General features: G+C 41.8%; 1 protein-coding gene across 1 annotated transcript in view; it reads right to left on the minus strand.

The window, feature by feature from the left end:
* LOC110302323 (beta-galactosidase-1-like protein 2) overlaps positions 1–13,265 on the minus strand; it is a 33,591-nt gene that overhangs the window by 4,484 nt on the left and 15,842 nt on the right. The window contains exons 8-14 of the mRNA XM_021173178.1: positions 12,865–12,946; positions 11,822–11,886; positions 10,516–10,600; positions 9,587–9,724; positions 8,203–8,283; positions 7,535–7,641; positions 4,416–4,562 (exon numbers count right to left, since the gene is read on the minus strand). Of these exons, the coding sequence (XP_021028837.1) occupies positions 4,416–4,562; positions 7,535–7,641; positions 8,203–8,283; positions 9,587–9,724; positions 10,516–10,600; positions 11,822–11,886; positions 12,865–12,946 (705 nt within the window). The remainder of the gene's footprint in view (positions 1–4,415; positions 4,563–7,534; positions 7,642–8,202; positions 8,284–9,586; positions 9,725–10,515; positions 10,601–11,821; positions 11,887–12,864; positions 12,947–13,265) is intronic.

A 13,265-nucleotide genomic window follows, 5' to 3' on the forward strand; every position in this document is an offset into this window, starting at 1 on the left:
AAAAAACAGAACAAGACCAGAGGTAGAATGAACTCCATGTCCCCCAGTACTGCATAGACTCTGGAGTTCACAAAGAACAGGTTAAAGTAATACAATGAGAGGATGCACAGAATGCAGCCTGGCATAGAACCCTCAATGAAAACTGGACCCTAGATCAACCCTAGAGCAAGTAGGGAACAATGTTTAAAAGACCTGCAGGAAACTAGAGCAGAAGGAAGGTAAGAATTAATAAACATCAAGGAAATGATGGCAAAGGGAAGGAGAGGAATTAAGGGACAACAACTGTTCTGTGTGTATCTGCCTTATCCCAAGGGTTTAACATTTCAAGGGGTTCAATTCTTCTACATGTTCCCAAGTTGTGTCTGGAGAGCCTCGTGTTTGAACTGATTTTAGAGATGATTTGCGTGTAATGCCCATGCTCCCCCATCCCACCCCTTGCCCCTGCCTCTTTACTATTACTTACTCTGCTGGTAGTGTTTTGTCAGCTTGACAAACTAGGGTCACTTGGGAAGAGTCCCCCATCAATTGAGAAAAAGTCTCGGAAAGATTGGCCTGTAAGCAAGCCTGTGGGGAATCTTATTAATTCATGATTGGTATATGAGGGCTAAGGCCCTGAGGGTGCTTCCACACTTTGCCAGGTGGTCCTCAGTTGTATAAGAAAGAAGACTGAGTAAGCTGCAGGGAGCAAGCCAGTTCTTGCCTTGAGATTCCCACAATGATGGACTGTAGTCTGTAAGCCAAATAAACCCTTTCCTTCCCAAAGCTGTTTTGTGTCATGGGGTTTATGGCAGTAACAGAAATGCAAACTAATAGGCCTATTATATTGATTAACCACTAGATAAACCACCCAGCAGACTTGTACTACTCAGGCAAGACCACATAAGAATAATTTGCTTCCTAGATTAATTAATTTAAATCATGTAAGGGAATTTTCCCCTAATTAATTGATTGGCTAATAAAGACAATAAGAAGCTAATCGCTGAGTGAAAAGAAGGAACTGGGCCATCCAGGCCTGAGAAAGGAAGAGATTATGTGGGAGGAAGAAACGACCTTTTTTAATGGTGAGGCAGGAGTGAGAGGAGGCAAGATGTAGTCAGAGAGAATTGTCAGACCCGGTGGCGACCTCCACTACTGGAAGATTTGAGTTGAGTATGATATATTCCACCCGCAGTGGTTGTGTCATCTGTTGATTTTAAACTTAGGATGTCTGGGGTTTTCCATTCGCAGCGACTCAGGTGGGCAGGAGGGAGAGAACATAGCTGGAGCAGAATTTGGCCAGGCTTTGGAAGGGGAAGATTGGGCAAAGGAGAGAGAAGCAGAGGAGAGGTAACCACAGCAGAGTGTAGGCTGGTGAGAGCTTGCCCACAGCTGGCCATGGGGTGGTAGTCTGGCAAGAGAGCAGCCTCTGAGCTTTGCAGAGGCAGAGCTGGCATTTTGAAGAGAGGCCTTGGCTAGGAGAAACACACTGTCTCAGTCTCGGGCTATGCACCAGGCTAGGAACAGAGACTGCCAATGTTGGCGCATAGCCAGATTTAGCCTGGATCAACTTTTAAAACTACACACTACAAAAACACAAACATTATTTATTTACTTTTTTGTTGTTGTTATTTTGTTTTGTTTTTCAAGACAGGGTTTCTCTGTATAGCCCTGGTTACCCTAGAACTCACTGGAGACCAAGCTGGCCTCAAATTCAAAGATCTGCCTACCCCTGCCTCCCAAATGCTGGGGTTATTAGCATGCACCACCACTGCCAGGCTGAATCTCAATTTTTCAAGTGTGATTTGGCTAGGAAGCCATAACAATAAAAATCCTTAAGAATCAACAAAAGTATTCTTAATGTAAGATTACCAGAGTCTAATCACAGAAGTTATATGTCTTATGGTCATTTATTGAAAGCCAGCTTTTTAAATGTCTTTCTGGAAAACAGGTTGCCCAGTATCAAGAGCCCCCAAAATAATCACAATATATTGGACCATAACCATGATGCTGAGATCAGACTGCTGTGGAAGAACAAGCCACATCCAGGCTGCCAGTGGCTTGTGGAGTCAACTGGAGGCAAGAAGTAGGATAAAGTGTTTATATTAGCCAGAAGACCCAGGACACTCTGAGGGGTGACAAGGAAGAGAAGAGGGTAGAGTGATGGGAAGGTCTGAAGCAGGAAGACCAGCTGTACATTTTCAAAAGAAGAAGCAAGACACTGACTAAGACAGCAGAAGCCTGCAGGTAAAAAGGGTGAGAAGTACTACATCACACAGGGTCCAGGTGAAAATACAGAACAAAGAAAAGGTAGAAGGAACATGTGAGCAGAGATTATATGCAGGAAGCTGTGTGTCCATGAGCAAATCCAAGGCTGACTTAGGAAAGCAACCGTGTGCCCTGGGAAAGGGGTCTAAAAGGCTAATGGAATATATGCTAAGTACAGATAAATGTAGGCCACATTGCAAGAAAGATGTCTCTGCAGAGAAAAAAATGGAGGGAGAGGGGCTGGAGCCACAAAGATAGAAGAATAAGATCAGCTCTGATGGTTCACACCACAGTTCCCACATTCAGGAGCAGAGGCAAGTGGATCTCTGTGAGTTTGAGGTCATCCAGGACTACACAGTCTAGGCTCCATCTAAAAAATAAACAAACAGTAAACAGAAGTACAGGTTGAGTAGTGTTTGTCCAAAATGCTTGGGGCAGAATAACTTTATTTGGGAGGTTTTCAGAGATTGGATTACTATAGATTTTAGAAGTTGAACATCTCCAATTTAAAGAACAAATGCACAAAATTACATCATCATAGTACAAGAAGTTGCCATGTAGGCTGCTGGAGGGGAGGGGGAGAGTCATCAACAGAATTATTCATCTGAGAACCCTGTGAGCTAAAATAATGACCACCATGGCAAGATATGCCCATGAGTGCAATATTGGCATGAATATAATGCGGGGTGGGGGTATACAATTGCTTTCTGGTTGGATTTAAGTCCTGCTCCAGAGGAGGAGACATATCTGCTACTATAAATCTGGTGAATAATCCATGGTTGAGGAGCACACAGGTCCCAGAGGTAAACTATTCTTCTGATAAATGGACCCAGTATCAAACTGTCCTCTAAATCCATATCTCACTACTCATAGGTTAGCGTAGGTCTCAGTGCTCATCAGAGAAGTTTCTTCACGCAGTGGACAATGGTTGCACAGAGAATAAGTATTTGTGGATTCCATGGCCACAAACAGGGCATCCATATCATTCTTCACCCAAAACTTAGGGATCATCTTGGGAGAGTGGATGACAAAATTCTAAGAGCCAGAGGTCAAGGGAACCAGACCAAAACATTGTCCCTTAGACGTGACAAGATTGCTGCACTCATGAGCTCACAGCAGCTGTAATTGCCTACAGAAGACCTAAAGATGATCAAGCCAGTCAATATTCTAGCATGGGAATGAGAGAAGTTCAAAGGAGCTATTAACAGTGGATAGCTTCAAAGGATTGATAAAATAGACTATTTTTTAAAGTAAAACAAAACAACCCCCCCCCAAAACTCTGAAATTGTGTGTGTGTGTGTGTGTGTGTGTGTGTGTGTGTGTGTGTGTGCTGGGGTGCACATACACATGCATGTGCCTGTGGAGGAAAGGGGTTGACATTGTGTATCTCCAGTCACTCATCACCTTATTTTTTAAGGTAAAATCTCTTTAATGGAACTTGAGCAAGCTGGTTTGACTGGCTGATCATTGAGCTCCTAGGATCTTCCAGTTGTTAGTCCCCTGAGCTGGTATGACAGACATGTGGGACCATGCTTGACTTTTTATATAGGTGCTGGGAATCTGAGATAAGGTCCTCAGATTTGTGCTGCAAACACTTTACCCTCTGCATTATCTCTCCAATTGCACCTGAAATTTTTTGAGCATTGTCATATTTTCACTGAGCATCTTAGGCTTTGGACTAGGAATACCCGATCTGAAGTCTTGGGGAAAGATGATATAGAAAAGATGAAGAGAAAAAAAAAAACCCTTAGAAGAGCTTGTAACTTGGAGTGGGATGGAACCTTCAGCTTCTGCACTGAGACTTCCCAGTTGTACCTTTCCTTAGGATTTTCTATTTGGAACACAGATCTCAGCTAGATTTTTAAGACTTAAATGACAAAAAAAAAGTACTTCTCATATGCTATATTAACATTAGGATTGATACATGATAAATATAGGGACTACTGAAGTACCTCTTGGATTTGAGATCACTACCATCTCCTATAGCATTCAGGAGTATATGCCTAGGGATGTCTATGTATAAAATATTTCACTTAAAGGACAGATAATAATCAACAGCAAAATTTTTTTGGTGGTCAAATGATTTGACTCTCGCACTTAGACATTTACCTCAGTACCATAGGATGATATCAACATACAAGTTCCACTAGGAACTACAAATTGTTCCCTACCTGCCCCCGGTCTCGAATATGACCCCTTGATGTGAGGAGGCCTCCATTGAAGATGACGGTCTCATAAAGTATATACCCAAAGGACTGGCCACTCCCTTCATTCACCCGCAGCTGCTCCATGGATAGGGGCTTGGAAGACTTGGTTGTCTATGGCAAGGATAGGAGTTACAAACATGTTAAAGGCTCAGACTAGAGAAAAGAATCTCAGAACCAAGAACCCATGGCCCACTTCTCTGGGGAAATGATTCCCAACAGCCATGCAAACAGGAATACTGAAGAGGACTACACAAGGACAATCATGTTTAACCATTACATTTAAATTAACTTTTTTGGCTTTCCAACCAATCTCATATTTTACTGCACATCCAGCCAGTGAGTTATTCTTATGATTTAAACAAAAAGCTGAAATCAAGCAAAGCACATGCATTGTGCCATGTGTCTGTAATTAGTAGTTGGGAGTCAGAAGCAGGATTCCTGAGGCATGTAACTAGAGAGATTAGCCAGAATTGATGACTTCCAAATTTGGTGAAGAGACTCTGCCTCTTTTTTTTGTTGTTGTTGTTTTAAGTACAGGATGATCAAGAGAAGCATATGGCACTCTGAGCCTTCACATACATGCATACATATGTGTAAATACATTCACATGCACCCACATACATGTGCCCATATACACACAAACACACAAGCACACACCTCTATACATTATGCATAGAACAACAACAAAAACCCTTCAGAGCCCCTTGGAGAAACAAACTATTCTAAATCTGAGGAGCCACACAGCCTAGATCCTCCAGGAGAACAAAACAACAAAGATGTTGACAGCTCTGGGTGTCCTGTCAAGAAGACACAAGAACCAACCAGAAGGAGTCCTGATGGACTGCAATGGGTCGATGTGAGTGTCAAAGAGACTATGATGGCATACAACAATCTAGATCTTAACTGTTTACTTACCATATAAAGAACCACAGTGGCAAAACAAACAAACAAACAAACCTGCTGAGCCTTTGGAAGACATATAAACCCATTTGTTTGATTAATGAAAATATTTGACCTCATTCTTTTTCTATACAAACTGTACATAAAGGTAAAAAGGTGATGAACACCTTTCTGTAGAACAATTCGAAGAATAAATACAGAGGTAACCGCAGAATTAAAATATTTCCAAGGTGTTTGTTTCATGAAGTGTTGGCTTATTTCATCAACACATGGCTTGTCTTGTTTCATTTCCACCTCAGCCTTCCCACTTTTTACAGAATTCTTTTATTTTATTATTTTACATGTATAGGTGTTTTGCCTGCATGTGTTGGTACACCATGAGCATACAGTCCCTACAGAGACCAGAAGAGGGCGTTGAATCCTCTGGACCTGAAGTTATAGATGTGGTTTAGTGGGTCCTATGGAAGGACAACTATCAGTCTTAACCACTGAGCCATCTCTTGACCTACATGATTATTTGTTGTATTTCTGTACTGTAAACATTCCCAGCATGGTTAATTTCAATGCAATAAGGTCAGTTGCTGCTGAAACCCACTAGGTAAGCAGCCAATGGGAAGGATGAACATGAGCATGTGCACTAGCAGCACCTACACCCACTGACCAGCAAGGGAACTGGATACACAAAAGCACCACAGTAAACTCACAAGCAGAGATGCACAAGAGACAAACACTGGCATGGTGATGCATACATGTAATGCCAGCTCGATGGAGGTCAAGGGAACATCATTAATTTGAGGCCAGCCTGACCTACATAGCAAGAATTTGTCTCAAAAATATAAATGAGTAAAAGCAGAACTAGAAAATATGATGTTAGCTGATAGAGTGTACCGAGTCTGATTCCCACCATAACATAAACCCAAAATGCTGTTGCCTGTCTGTAAGCAGCTCCTTCTGTGTTGCCTGGCTTTGTGTGTGTGTGACACTGTCCTACACAACACTTTCTTGTGCAATCCTAACTCCAGTTCCCAAACACATAGCCCTCTCTGTCTTTATCAATGGACCTTGGAGTGCCTCAGTTTCTCTACCTCAGAATATAGCTGCCATGTCATTTGCTTCTGTTCAGCCTTTCAGCCTTAATACTACTTTGACCAAAGTCTCACGGGACTACTGTGGCTGTCCAACACACAGACAGTATCTCTAGAGCAATGATGATAAATCTCAGTTCCTCCACCTCTGTTGGCTCATTGGCTCTCCAATCTGCTTTTCATTCATTCTTCTTACTCCTTAGACATAAAATTGTCTAGAATGGTATCACCATAATACAGTTCTAAAATATGAATATTTGATGGGTTCTATAATAATAAGCATGCAATGTTTCCTTAGAACACTTTTCAATCTGTATTCCTGGAAACCCTAGGGGTAAGTTAACAGTGGCAATATCCCAAAAAAGGGATAGCTGACTTACAGGGGAAGAAAGTTCAGTGCTACAGAACACCCTAATTAACCTAGTTTATGTTGTATATATTGAACTTAACAATGAGTTTAGAGAAAGCATCCCTCTATTAAAAAGAAAAAGAAAAAAAGACTAAAAATCATTGCCCTGGGTGAAGGAGAGATGTCCTCCCCCATCCTCGCCCCTTGCCACCTACAGCAGGAGGGAGAGCTAGCTGTCCCTGCCCCTTGCCTGCTGCAGCACTGGAGAGCATGGGCCCGCACCTCGGGTAGGCAGCAAGTAGAGCTGGCCCCAGTTGTAGGTGGTTGCTGGTGAGCTTGCCCCAAGGGTGTGAGAGCAGGAGAGAAAGAAAGAAAGAAAGAAAGAAAGAAAGAAAGAAAGAAAGAAAGAAAGAAAGAAAGAAAGAAAGAGAAAGGAAGGGGGAGAGAGGAAGGAAGGAAGGAAGGAAGGAAGGAAGGAAGGAAGGAAGGAAGGATGACTCTTCAAGCTGGATCCTAAAAGGGACTATTTTATTGTTACACAAGTTTAGACCATTTCTTCAAATTTAGTCTAATCTGAGCTCTTACAATTGGTTACCTATTCTCAAGTGTAAAACTTGAAAAGAAACTAAGACTTCTAAGGATTACTTTGGTTCCCTAATCTTCTACTCCTTGGTCTTTGAGCTATCTCTTTATTTCCTATCCCTTTTTCCTAAAGTGATACCATGTGTCTATACCCAAGAAACACCCACCTTAACCAGATTGGGCAGGAATTCCCACAGGGTCATGAAATATAACAATGTCACTGGCTGATAGGCAAACATCTGTGTAGCTTTTGGTTGGACGGTGAAGTGACTATCTGCAATGAAAAGCACACAACTGGCAATCCTAGGATCTATCATAACCACACTGGAAAACACCAAGTTCCCTGCTATCCCACAGCCTCCACAAACGAAGGACCCAGTCATGTAGCCCTAACTTCCTAATTCCAGGAAGAATTAAGGCAGGTATTGAGTACGGGTCCTCTCATATCCTTACACATCCGAGGAAGTACCCTTTATTTTCCTAGAAAAAGGAGCATGGCCATTAGCTCTAGAGAATCTCCTAAATCCCAGCCACATATGCACATGTTTTCACGGTTTGCCCTTTCTTCCTCACCCGAGCCAAGTCATGCTTACTGAACAGTGCAGAAGGGGAGCTGGGGTCTGTAGCTTTGAAAAGTTTTAGAGGATTGCAGGCACAGCCAAGGCCAAACACCATGGTCCTGTGCTGAGCACACAAGAGCAGACTCTGTATCTCATACATTTCCAATGCCCATGACAAAATGCAACAAATTGGGTTTCTCCCCAAAATGTCTCTACTCCCTTATCTCCCCCCGGAGATCACTCTTCAGACTGAAGTTGCTGCTGAGTCTGAATACCTGTAACAGAATGGAAAAAACGTTGAAATTCCCGGTACTGGAGTGTATATTCTCCACCTTCTGACACCAGTGCATTGTAGTCTAAAGAAAACAGAGAAATGTATCATTTCCCCCCAAGAAGACCTTAAGATTGATTGGCTCCTTTCTCCTGAAGAGGGGGAAAAAAAACCAAAACATTAGCAAACTGAGTGGTGGGGCCCCTTTTATGTGATAAGGGAATTTTAAATGTCCATTGGTTCAAACAAGAGGCATCACCTGATGATCATCATGCTTTGATGAGGGTAAGGGATTGTTAACAGGAGGCAAACTGCATCAATCTGTGCAGCTACTATATGTCCCAGCAACAATCCATAACCCTCCAATGCAGCGGCTTATCCTTCCTATCCAATTTCTTTTATTTTTAATAAATTAATACTTCTATTAAAAATTTTAAATTTCTGATCTTCAACACACACTATGAAGGTAATAACAGACAAGCTACATACTGTGAGAAAACATTTACAAAGCGTATACTTGACAAAGGCCTTTTATCCAGAGTTCAGGTTTTTAAAATTTTTCAAAATTGCAAAAAAAAAACAAAAAAGTTGCCCTTTTTAAAGAACAAAAACAAACAAAAAAATAGAACAAAGATATGCATAGATACTTCACCAAAAAAAAAAATTTGAACAAGTGGCAAAAAAAAATTTGAACAAGTGGCTAATCAGCAAATAGAAAGATCTTCAAAGTCATTACTCATTAGGAAGACACAAATAAAAACCATGACACACCTGTCAGAAAAATGACATTTTAAAAAAATCGAGTATGGTAATGACATGGAGGAAAATGAGACCTCATATTTCCAGATGAGCATTAGCTTCACTTCATCCTTAATTTCCTACTTGGTCTCTTGGGAGATTTGGAGGCTACATTCTATGGTGTTCTTAGAAAATCCAAAGCAATAGACTTTGTATAGAACATCTTTTTTATTAGATATTTTCTTTATTTACATTTCAAATGCTATCCCGAAAGTTCCCTATACCCCCCCACTCCCCTATCCATCCACTCCCACTTCTCGGCCCTGGCATTCCCCTGTACTGGGGCATATAAAGTTTGCAAGATCAAGGGGACTCTCTTCCCAATGATGGTCAACTAGGCCATTTTTAAAGCAAGGTTCCATGTAGCAGATAAGCAAGACTAAAGTTACAAACCCATCTGCTCACAAAGCTCCAGAAAACCAAGACCCCGATATCTAGTGGGGTCATAAACAAATACCAAATCCTCAGTTCCCAGCACACATTAAAGTCAAGCCAGCTAAACAGTTCCAGAGAGTTCCCTAATCTTCTATGTTCTAGACTCAATGATGGGACAGCCTAGGTTGGAGATGATTCTAGGGACCAATACTCGCCATAGCTGGTTACTACAGGCTTGTAACCCTCTGAAGACCGAGCTCCACCAATTAAGCCAAAGTTGGTACCGCCTTGGAACATGTAGAAGTTGACGGAGAACCCAAGGTAGAACATCTCACGTATATCCTTCATCAGCACTGTAGAGAGGACAGGGAGAAAGGAGAGACAGAATTAGGATTTAAAAATTCACAGCTCAGAGATTTTCAAATTACCTCGACCTGAAATCTTCAAGATTTGCTTAGAGCTCAGCCCCAGAAAAACATGTTAGATGAGCCAGGACTGACTGAAGTAGTTGGTGGTGTTTGCTTTCAAAATCCAAAGCCACTCATTACTTTTTTCTCTAGGTTTTATACTTGGATGAATCTTTCTTGTTTCTAGCACACAAATTGTGTATATCAAACATTGCTCATGAATTTTTAGGGGCATACCTATTTCCAGCTTACTATTTCTAAAGCACTTACCACCAGCTTCTCACAGTGACTTATCTGAAATGGTGGCAACAGTCACCTTTACCTTCAACTCCATTTAAACCGGCCATCAACAATTCTCCAAGGAGAGCAAAAGAATTAAAATCAGGTGAGCTCACCTACTTCAATACCCAGCACACTTTCATTGTCGTCTTCTGTCTCACTGAACAATCCGTTCTCATTACTTTTCTAGCCTTGGAGAAGTGTGTTTATAATGAAAACTACAGAAACTTAAGTTCCTATTGCAGTGACCCCCCTCCCCCAGGGGTGTTCATGCTCTGTGACCTCTCCTTCTGAGCAGATGTCTAGGAGCCATCTACTTATCCAGACTGATACTTATATGAAACAACATCTGGGAGCCTTGTCCCTAACCCTCAAGGTCACTAATGAGCAAGAAAAGAGCAGCCCAGTGCCACTGCGCTTCTCACGTTTCCCTGAAAAGGTCAGGAAGGAGGACTCACTCTGTGAATCTCCAGTCTGGTGCAGAGTTCCCCATGTGTCAAAAGAGTTGGTTGTATATACCGTCACCAGAATAGGGCTTTTACCCTGAAGGGAAACAAAACAAGTGTTAATTTGGGATGCTCTTTTGCAATTCTGAAGCCCTGAACTGCCTACAAGGGAACTCCGAAGCCCAGAGCTCCCATGTGCCCTTTATCCTTTAACTGAAAGCACCCTGCCAAATCTCAGAGCTCTGAGCCCTATACTCCCACTCTCACATGATCTTCCTGGTCACATACTCTCTCCATGTGGTTTTATTGGTCATCTGTTCCAAGCTTTTTGGGGGGCATGGAGGGAGGACACCTGTCATTTCAATATTTCCCTTTTAATATATCCTAAAAGTAAAAGTTGGAAATTTGTAAAAAAAAAAAATTAGAATCTTTTCATTCCCTTGATGACCAGAGTAGAGATTTAGTAAGAAACACCTGACACAGAAGAAGAATTCAAAATGTTCAATGACAGGGGGTGGAGAGATGGCTCAATGGTTAAGAGCACTGACTGCTCTTCCACAGGCCCTGAGTTCAAATCCCAGCAGCCACATGGTGGCTCACAACCATCTGAAATGAGATCTGACACCCTCTTCTGGGGTGTCTGAAACAGCTACAGTGTACTTAGATATAATAATAAGTAATATTAATGATAATTAATCTTTGGTCTTTGGGCCTGAGCAAGCAGAGGTTCTGAATTCAATTCCCAGCAACACATGATACCTCACAACCATCTGTACAGCTACAGTGCACTCATACACATAAAATAAATAAATCTTTAAAAAAAAATACATAACCCTCTTGTAAAAGACCAGAGTTTAATTCCCAGAACCTACACTGAGTGGCTGACAACTGCCTGTAAGTTCAGGTCTAAGTGCATCTGATGTCTCTGCTCTCTGTGGGTACCTGCATTCATGTGCACATGCCCCCCCCCTCACATGTACACAAATTCAAAGTAAATAAAAATAACTGGCTTTAAAAAATGCTCAATGACCCAGTGGCTACATCAGTAGAAGGATTATGACAAATGCTAGCTTTGAGCAATGTCTTACAAATCAGAGTGAACAAAAGTTAAGGATTATAACTTCCCCAACACTGTGGCCTGTGAACCAAGTGCTCTGCGTTTATACAATTTGAACCTAAATCCACCTAAAATAGACACTGAAGGACACTGCAGATTGTAACTCTAACTAAACTGATTAGTACTAAGATTTTTCTCAATAAGTAAGACAAGAAGTCAAGGGTGGGGCAAGAACAGGCATCTGTTGTGTCTGAAAGGCACCTGAATAGATTTGAGGTCTTCATATGTTTCTTTCTTTATATTCTTCATGTGAACAGTGGCCAGCACTGTGGGTAGGAAGAACATACATGAGAACCTGCTATGACCACACAGGGCAGGGGCAGAAGACCTTCCCAGAGCCTTGTCAGAGTCCAGTCCACACTTCTTGGGCTTATGCCCCCCCTGATTTTACTTCAATACTTCCATAGCCAGAGCTAAAAATGAAGATATGTGGCTATACTTATAGCCACATCAAAACATGCAAAGGAACTTCATACATGGCCTTTCCCTTAGAACTCATAATGATGATCTAGACAGTTAAAATGCAATTAAAATATGCCACACGGCACAAATCAATACATGAAAAGCAAATGAAGAACTTGAGACTCCAAAACTTGACATTTTTGGTTGTGGGGCTCAAACCTTAGAATTCATTCATGCTTGCCTTCTAATTCAGAACACTAGCACTGACTTCCTACTGTAACAGAAAGGGCCACCAATAAGACCAGGGACAAGATCATTGGAAGATAATGGAGCTGAGCAAATTGCTTAGAGGAATAAATGTAGAAATTGTTTCTCAGTCTTGGTCTCTATGAATTCAATTTTTCTTCTTTGAGTACCTGAGGTTGGACCCATGGGCACATGCCAAGCAAATGCTCTACTCGTGAGAAAGTTACCTTCTGACATCCTATTCCCAGTCCCACTTTTATTTTCTGGACTCATTTATTCAGAGAACTGCCAGGGCTGGGCTCATGACAAGGCTACTCTGAAATACCTCCATTCTTTGTTCAATCATGGTCACATGTCAGTGCTGGAGATAACTTTTTCTTGGGCCACAGTTGGACTCAGGGTCAGGCCACTAAAAGTCTGAAAGAACGGAATAACTCTTTGGTCATAATAGCTGCTGTGCAGCAAGACTGGGTCCTACTTCCTTACTTAGTTTTGCACACAAGTCCTCACCACTAGGAAATGGAAAGGTGAAGCATCAGATGGACCTGTGCCTTTCAACTTGGACAGTGTAGAAATATATGCAACCAAAACCATACCGTTTTCCAAGTGGCCCTTTCTTATACTCGCACCATCATCTGCAGTCATGAGGAGCTCATCAATCCCTCTTGACACTAAAGCCTAAGGAGAAATTCAGTAAGGGAAATAGATTGATTGATCCTGGTCACATGAGATTTCTTTTTTTTTTCATTTTTTTATTAGATATTTTCTTTATTTACATTTCAAATGCTATCCCGAAAGTCCCCTATCCGCCCCCCCTCCACCCTTTCTTATTCCTGGCAGTAGAGTAAAAAAAACAAACTATGCCACTGGAAACACCACAGTGAAAAATGGAGAGGAAGGCTTGATGTCTTAGAGTGGCTGGTTTTAGGTGTCAACATGACACAAGCTATAGTCATCAGAGATGAAGGAGCCTCAGTTGAGGAAATGCCTCCATGAG

Source organism: Mus caroli, chromosome 9 (assembly GCF_900094665.2).
Source record: "Mus caroli chromosome 9, CAROLI_EIJ_v1.1, whole genome shotgun sequence".
NCBI classification, from domain to species: Eukaryota; Metazoa; Chordata; class Mammalia; order Rodentia; family Muridae; genus Mus; species Mus caroli.